We start from the raw sequence: 9,517 nt of genomic DNA, 5'->3' as shown, positions 1-9,517 counted from the left end.
AATATTAATATAGACACAATAGATAAAATTACTTAAATACAAGTAAAATTAGATGACTAATCGAAGATATTTTTATATAATTACTAATCTATGCATCCAATGCAACTTTTCGGGGAAATATCAGGCCACAGTTTTCACATAATTATAAAAAACGTGATTATAAAATTAGAACTCTTTGAATATATAGTTCTTTTCTTATTAGTAATGTTACTATTATCATATTAATAGCTGTAATAGTTTTGTATCGTATCTTTTTTTTACATAAATATTAATCTTAATTAAATTAACATATCACAATATTACAATTTTATATTACTTACAAGGGCAGCGTTAGTATAGTCCATCGAAATATATTACAGAAATTTAAGTACAATTCAGTATAATTAAAAAGTCTTTAAGTAGTCAAATACTTTTCGTGGGAACTGATTAACGGTTTAGTAGGAAGTTTTAAATTTATTTCCGCATTAATTGTCAATAGAAAACATCAATCCTTCGAGCTTTAGACTCTTCATTATAATAGTTTTCACACGAACGGAGACATTCTTAATATCATTATCATAGGTATTCTGTCATTATTGGCTAGTGACTGGTAACAACTGAGAGCGATTGATGCACCAGAGCTTTTAGTTAATCTCTGCATCTTCATGAATAAATATTCTATTTTAATACAGAGCAACTCATGTAAAATCCAACGCCTTCTCTCTGTCTTTCCTGCCAGCACATTCTCTAGCCCAGCCCATATAATATAGTTCCTTTTCAGCAATCGACCAAACCATTTTATCTTTCTTTTCTCGATTACTTCTAAAGCATCTCTTTTCCCTTTACTATTTGTAACACCTTTTCATTGTTTTCCTTTCGACCCAGCCGATTTTCTCCATTCTTTCCCATACTTCAAAAACCACTAATCTTTGTCACCACTTTTATGTAATATCAATGTTTTTGATGCACATACTAGAATAGTTCACACGAATTAACATTTTAATTGACAAGCATTAAGAAATTCCCGCACAAAAGTTTTATTTTATTTCTATGGTTGAAACGTGGCTTCCTGACCATGATTTCGTAAATTTAGAAATATTGTAATTTTCGTGATTTTGCTGCAGTACCTTCCTGCTGACCAAGAAACCACGAATGAATCAAACTTTAGCAGAAAATAAAGCTTATGCAGTACTCGATTGACTGTTCCCTATTGACGGAAATTATCTAAACAAGACATATGCAAATCACATACATGAATATCCTATGAAAGAATGTATGAATGTGAATATGAAATATATTGTATGACCACTGAAGTTATTGTTTGTGAGCACAATGCAATAAAAGGAGCTGTTGCTTGTAAGCAACAAGACCAAATAAACGGTTAATAAGAATAATTAAAATTTATAGTAAAAGTAGTAATTTTTATTTTAAAAAGTTGGATTTTTGTTACTAATAACATTAGTCGTATAAATCGTAGAGAAACCTTGATAAATAACACACTCAAAACTTAGTGCTGTCACATAAAAGTAATAGTTTTTTTTTAAGTTCCGGGATATTCAATTCTTCTAATATATTATTTCATGCTGTCGATGTAACTGTCGTCAAGTATTGTATCTTCTAAATATACTTGGTGAATTCTGTTAATTCTGTGTATTGTCATTAGATTAATATTTTATAATAAATGTAAATAAATGAATAAATAGAAAATAAATCATCAATACTAATATTTCACACAGTAGTGATCATTAAACAAAACATGGAATTATTATATAGGAAATTTAAAATTTTGAAGCTGAAAACGACAACATACATTAATAAATTTTGAAGTAAATTATTTTTAACTGAAGATGAAAAATGATTTTTTTTTAAATTAATGTCACACGTTTATGCTGAAGGAGACGGATGATTTATGAACGTGATTGATTGTGACTTTTTTTGTGCTTTCGCACTGGAAATCGAAACCACGAACACGTACTCCCAGGACACACGTACTATGCACTGTACTAGCGGGCAGAGCGATATTTATCTCATGTATGTAACCTTGTAGTTATTGTTAATTAGGTTATTTCATTTTTATTCATGTCAAAAGTTACATAAAAATATGGCAATACCACATATCCTTAATTATGAATACAATTACTACAGTCAGAAGTGTTTTGATTTATTTGTTTCTATATATTTATATACGTAAGAGGAGAGAAAATAGAACAGGTGAAAATAGTTTTAGATACCTGGGTAGATTTGTTACTGATGATATGAAGTGTGAACGTGAAATAAGAACAAGGATAGGAATGAAAAAAGAAGTCTTTGGAAGGAAGAAATTACTACTTTGTGAGATCTTGAACAAAGAGTTGAGAAAAAGGACTCACAAAGTGTTTCGTGTGGCAAATTGTGCTGTGTGGGTCACAAATATGTACAGTAAACAAAAATGATGAAAGACGACTCAAAACTCTAAATGCGGGTGTAGAGAAGAATGGAAAAAATTAGTATGGTCGAGCAAGGAACGAATGAAAGGATGTTAGAAATGGCAGAGGAGAAAAACAAGAATTTTAGATTTTACTAATAAGAGGAAGTGAAACTGATTGGGACATTTGCTAAGAAGGAACTGTATCATGAGAGCCATTTTAAGGGTATGGTATCAGGAAAGAGAGGAAGGGGCAAAGGGAACTACAATTTTCTTTCCCACCAAATTAGAAGCACCACAGAAGAAGACTTTCTTTACGGTATTATCACTATCTAGAAAGTGGTGACCAAAACTCCGGACACCTCAGCAGTCAAGATTTCCAGAAGCCATATCATGATTACTGCATCCGGAAAATCTGCGTGTAGACAAAAAATGATCTACGTTGAATAAACCGGGCCAGTTGATATTCATTCATAGTTTACAGAGGAGTATTTTTCCATAATTTCAGCTCCTTTTTCTTTCTGGATGCTAGAATAGCAACTCGTTTTCACAATATTTTTCCTTATATAATATTTTCCCTTTTGCATTCCCGTTTCCTACTACGAAATTTCGAACTGTGTTGTTTTAAATTCCTTCTCTTTCATTTTATCTTATTCTTTTCAGGTACTTTAAATCAGTGAGCACAAGTTCTGTTCGTCATTGACACTCAAATATTTTAGTTTGGTGATACGCATTTGGCCTTTACTTACTGTAGTTCATTTTTTCACTTCTAGATATATTACATCGTTTTGCCATATGAAAATTAAATCTGATATTTTTAAAATTTCTTCGTAGATTGAGTTTCTGCGGGGAAAAATGGTGACCAAACTCTGATCCGACTAATAGATTCAGACATAAATATTTCGTGCCCCGTCTCTCACTACATTATTTCGTTTGCACACTTCTTCTATTTTTTCAAATTTTCAGTATGAAGTGGGCACTCACAAATAAAATATTTTAGTCCTTCGTTACGCCCATATTTTTCTTATCAATCAGTTTGTTGTACCTCTAAATTGGCGATTGCTCTTCCAATTTTTCCATTATGAATAATTCTAACTTTGGCTGCTCCATTTGTTAATTCATAAACATTTATGCACTTTCTGATCAATAAGGCTTTGTAGAAGGAAATGTATAGTTTAAAACAGAATATGAAACAGCATAGTGTTTCGTGTTTTCCTCCGGGGATAAAACAAGATACCTTCTGCAAATAACGTACAAATTAGGAAGGATGACCTAAATATTCTTCTCTGATCTCCGGTCGGAAGTCTCTTGTATCATTTGCACAAAAAAGTTATTACAAATTATATTTATTGCGATCCAAACTTCTGATCCCAATTAAGAAAAGCGTATATTAGGTGAAAAGTAACAAACCTTTGGTTGTTAAGAATACACGTATTTATTTGGAAATCTGAAACACTAATCCCCTTCAAAGTAGTCTTCTTGGTAATGCACACACTTCTCCCAGCGATCCCGCCAATGTTGGAAACACTTCTGTAACACAGTTTGCGAAATGGTGAGCAACCGTGCAGTCACATTCCGCATGATGTCGTCTCTTAACTCCAATCAGCTCATTTTAGCTCCATTTTCAGTTTGGAAAATAATCTCAAAGTCACACAGAGCCATGTCGGGTAACTAACGACACACAGGAATGTTGTGATTGACGATGAAAGCCTCAATTAAATTTCGCGGATGCTCTTTCATACCCAAATTTCGTTCAAAATTGAATGTACCAATCCTGTTGCATAGTTTTTGCTTGGGTATCGCCGAATTGTCAAAATTTGATGCAATTTTGGTGCTTAAGTTTTCCTGTCATCTTACAAAAAAAAAACTGAAATCTGACTGTTCTTTCTGTCAATTTTGTCTTCTCCATTTTTCTTCAACACCACATTTTGAAGCTCTCCAAATATTTCTTCTCTAACATCCGTAACGTCCAAGTCTTTGAATTACACAGTCCAATGCTCGATATATAGCCCTTTTGACCAACTTCTTCTTAAGTCCAATATTGTGCCTCCTAGTTAAGAGTGATCTTTCTTGTTGAATGCTTCTTTAGCTCTAGCAATTCTTGACTTTATCTCTTTGGTGCAGTAAGCGGTTCCCGTAAAAAGTACTTCTTAGATACTTGAAATAATCGACCTCTCCAAGTTCTCTTTGTTCTACTCTGATTCATAAGGGCGTGTTTCCACGGGATATTCTTATGACTTTCGACTTTTCGATGCTGATTTCCTTTCCATAAAGTTTTCCAGTAATCATCTTCTGTAGTCCTCCTTCAAGTTTTAGCTATTATAACCGTATCATCTGCATATCTGATCTTGTTAGTGATCTGCCATTCAATCTTCAAATCTCCAATTCCCATGCTCTGAACACGTGTCTGCTTATTTATGAAATGTTTATACACTGCGTTTTGTCTTCCTAACTTGACGGGTTTATGAGATGACATATTGTTTTCATAATTTTGACTCCCCATGCCACCTTGAGATACGCTTTTCATCTGAAGTGATATAATAAGAACCAATTTCGAGGTAGGTGACAAATACATTCAAAAATTCATGTTAAACGATCAGCTTTTTTCCATCTTGCAATCACAGCTAATATATTATTTCCAGGTGCAGTAGACCCAATGTGAACCTGAAAGACCGGGGATAATGGGAGCTTGAATAATAAAGAATTTTTGCAAAATCAACAATTTTTGCAGTACTCTATCCACATAAGTAAAGATTTTTCTGCAACTTACTCAATCGTTTTAGTGTAAGTTGTAAAGTAGAAAAGTAATAATTATCAAACTTAGAAAATTAAAGAAAAGTAAAAATACTCACACTATAATATTTTAAAAATTACACGCATTTTGTCTCAAAATACTTCATGTTTTTTCATGTATAAGTGTGAAACGAAACATAGCAACACGCATTATGCCAAACACGAGGGGTTGTAAAGTTGACGTCTCGTAACACTGCCGACTTATCGACGATGCATTCCGTGTTCAATTTTGTCAAAGCTTACATTTGCCTGCCTACTTTACACTCTCCTTGAAACCAGGCCTTATCTGGGAATTCTGTTGAGCATGTCTTGGAATTGTCGGGAATTCCTTGCACATTAATGAGATATACATTTTTGGGTTGCATTATGTATGATTTGCTTTCTTCTGATGTGGACTGCCACTTCACGATTTCTCGAATTCCAAATAGCAGGTGTTGGAACTTAGATTTTCGATTATTTTGAATAACACTAGTTCTGAACTATGGACCTTTTTATACAATCCCTATGAACGTTTTAAAAGTTATTTTCATTTGAGGAAAATACCTATGACAGTTTTTCGTTATAACTCATTAACACTCTGTATATATATATATATATATATATATATATATATATATATATATATATATATATATATATATCTTATTTCCCACCTTAGCCATAGGTTGGTAGGCAGCATTAAATTTTAAAACTTTTCTTGACGTTGTGCTGTTCTTATTTGCCTTTTCATGTTATTTCCTAGGAACTGAGTAGAGGTGGTGGTGTCACAACTCTTTCCACTTCGCAGTGAAATAGCAATAGAACTCATCTTGTCCCTGCCTGTTTTTGTCCACATCTGAGCCTTGCTGATATCAATCATCTTCATCCTCAGTATTGTAATGGTAGAGCTGCTCCCATTACCACAATATCTCTCTGCCTGGCTCCTACCACTAAAGACCTGTCCTGCATGAGAAGCTCTCAGATAGCAAAGCTATCTCTGGTGTAGCTCTTGGGATTATCAGACCACACAAGCCCCCATATATATTCTTTATTTTAATGATTTTTCACATAACTTAACATGATTTTTTCAAGTACTAATCACGGATTTACCTGCTGTTCAATATCTCAAATATTATTTAACAATAATTACTAAAGTTCGACGTAACATAAAATAAAATATGCTTTTTAAGATGCCTCGTTGAAAGAATGATTGTATTAAGTTATAGACTTTAAAAAAGAACAAAACTCGCACTATCCGCGGCAAAATGTATAAAACTCATATCGGCGTATCAATTTTGATTTACTCTCAGCGGTGTTATACTCTAACATAGGTAGTTTTACTGTGTCACGAAATAGACATTGGAACTAAATTTGAATGTATTTAGTTTCTTAACATCTTCAATCCCTTCAGAAAAAATAATGCTTTTCCTGTCAACGTCCTCTACAAAAGCTGTATAGGATGAGTGACATTCTCAGAAACCAGTAGAATGTTTTTCAATTTTTCTTGCTTGTTGTAGTCTGCCGATTTTTGTGTGTTTTTGATAAGGTACATGTTCGTTTTGGAACCAAGGAATGTCACTGAACAACCACATGTCATGGGAACATTCGATAAGAAAACACGTAATGCAGATGGATAACCATCGAAGCTTATTTCTAATTATGATGTTGCTTCTATATTTTCTCTTTAATAGTTTTAAATTTAAAATATAAATCGTAATTAAATATGTAACTTCAAAAATTTAAGTATTTACCAGAGTGGTAGCTATGATATGATCGTACACTCTATAGACATCGAATTTACAGTATACATGTGATACTACTTGTCATACAATTTGCAGTGCTGTCAGTGGCAAAAATGACGGAAAATGGATTCAAATCTAAAAGAATTCGTTATTATCTAAGGTTAGTGCTTTCATCGGACTTACAAGGACTCTGGAAAGTAGTATACGTTTCTGTAATCAGAAGTGTCCAAAATTTTCCAAAATGCTTTGAATATCCTTAGTAGGACTTAGAAAGTAATTAACCGAAATATTTGAGGAAGTTCTACTTTAAATTTAGTAAAACTTTTTTTTAGCAAATTCTTATTGGTATTTAGTAACATTTACACCAGTTTCTTTCTAATATATCTATATAAGTCTAATATTTTTTTCAAATATTACTTCATCAAATTTCATAAGCTCTTTTAATTTTAAGAAAATGATTTCAAAATCATTTGAACAAATTCCTAAATGTCATTAACAAAACATTTTTCAAACTTTCTTATAAAATGTCATTACATTTTGAATGGGCATAGGAAAAGATTGGACATGCTTAATGTAACGTAATTGAATAAGATAGTTGGTTACAAGTAACAGAAATACAACACTTTGAATAAACTATATTTAAATTTTACTGAAGGAACTAGCAAAGATTGATTTGTAATTATTTTGTGGAATTTTTCCACATTGCTTGTTTGAGTTGATTCATTTGATATCTCCGTTGTTCGTACATATAAAAACATGAAGTTTCCTTAGCTTTTCTATTTTACAAATATTTAAAATTATGTATAAAAAACTTAAGTAATTTTCTTAATTTTTAATATATTTGAAAATGTATTTTGATGACTTACTTCCTTCTGTAGTTGTAGTTCTTGGTCGTCTAGTGGTCGTAGTCCTTGGTGTTGCTGAAAAGAGTAAGTATAATTAAAATAACTTAAACTCATTGTACTAAAACTTTGCTGCTCTCCTATTTCATATGATAAAGCTCTTCTTAAGTTAACAGGTTTCAGTATTGTTTATTAATGTAGACAGGAGAAAATTCTTAAATTGAGAACCTAAACTTTTAATTTGCTCAAGTTCATTTAAAGTGATTCACCGTTGAAATGTTACAGGAAAATTGATTGTAATTTATAACCTAACTGCACTCTGAAATTTATAATCTTATATTGTATATCGTTAGTGACACTCTTCTTTGAGAATGAAATGTGGAAATTTTGTTTCGTTATGTTAATTCCTTGAAAACTCATACGAAACACTAATTTTCTTGTCTATTTTTAAAATAATGTAATATTTGTCAATAATAAGCTTCAAAATTCATTGCCATTACATTAGTTGATATTTATTTATTTGGGATTGACTCTTGGTATGACTAAGAAAGCCACGACGTATAGTCCAAAGATGGACTCTTCCTTGCAACATTTTTTGTATTGCAATTAATTTCATCATCGCAGAAGAATTCTCATTGCCAAAAATTAATTATATTATGAATTCTGGATAGTAATTTGTTATAAACATTTTCGAGTCTATTTTGACGTAACTTGGAGGTAATCTCATTCATTAAAAGAATATTATCACACAAAAATTACAATAAAAGAATGAAAGGAAGAATACGAAGCATTGGAGCTTTCCTTGTGAGTTTCATGTCTTTGGTTAGTTATGAATGATTTTAAAGAAAACTTAAAGTTAATGAGAACAGTTACTAGAAGGATTGCAGTATTAAATTTGATTAGAAATGTAAGATCTTGAAAAATCGAGAAGCATTAACATCAGAAGTTTTAACATACTTTATCGCATTACTGCCCTCCATTTGCCTCGTAACTGCAGCCTACAACATCCTCTATGCTATGATCCTCGAACCAACCAGGAATGATTTCCAACTGTGCAGAAGGTTAATTTATATAAGGTGGCCAATTGTACAGATATGATGACGAGCACGGCGTAGGAAAAGAAACCAGAAGTCAGTAGAGGGTGAATTCAGTAGTGAGCCACGTACATCGCTGTGTGGAAGTTGTTGTGGTGAACAGCTATTATGTCTTATAAAGTAAAACCTTATTGGGAAGGGTACATATGTAAACTTTCCGATGCACAATGCAGTGCGTGTGATTGTGAAAATGTATGCGGCAACGGGCAACAATATCAGCAGTCGTACAGTAACAACGGTAAGGCAGCGCTATGAAAGCAACAACTCTAAATATACCGTAGTGAGAGTGAAAAGGAAATTGGCATGTCCAGTCAGGACACTACGCGTTGTGAGAAACATCAGAACATCAGTTGGGAAGGAGAACCCACCCACCCAAAGCAACTTGGCCACCTCATGCAGGATATCACAGAGCACAGTGTGTCAAATCATAAAGGACGATTTGGGACGGAGAAACGTCATAAGACGATGGGGCATAACTTATCACCAAGGCACATTCAAGAGAGATTCACGAACGAAAGAAAGTTGTATGAATAGTACCTCTCAGGTGACAAATCGCAATGGATTGTCACTCAGGATGAAGCCTGGATCTACCTTGATTACACCAATAAGCTCAGGGCCATTTTTATTCACCATATGATGCGAAGGGCCGCGGCGAGTTCGTCCGTGCATGTCGCGAGAAGTTTT

General features: G+C 33.0%; 1 protein-coding gene across 1 annotated transcript in view; it reads right to left on the bottom strand.

The window, feature by feature from the left end:
- Nucleotides 1–7,722: 7,722 nt before the first annotated feature.
- LOC145692079 (uncharacterized) overlaps nt 7,723–9,517 on the bottom strand; it is a 290,578-nt gene continuing 288,783 nt past the window's right edge. The window contains exon 18 of the mRNA XM_081767371.1: nt 7,723–7,817. Coding sequence (XP_081623497.1) covers nt 7,723–7,817 — 95 coding nt within the window. The remainder of the gene's footprint in view (nt 7,818–9,517) is intronic.

Source organism: Thermobia domestica, chromosome 8, assembly GCF_964235325.1.
Source record: "Thermobia domestica chromosome 8, izTheDome1.hap1.1, whole genome shotgun sequence".
Taxonomy (NCBI): Eukaryota; Metazoa; Arthropoda; class Insecta; order Zygentoma; family Lepismatidae; genus Thermobia; species Thermobia domestica.
The sequence above is the reverse complement of the archived record's forward strand: the minus strand, read 5'-3'. Positions and strand labels throughout refer to the sequence as shown.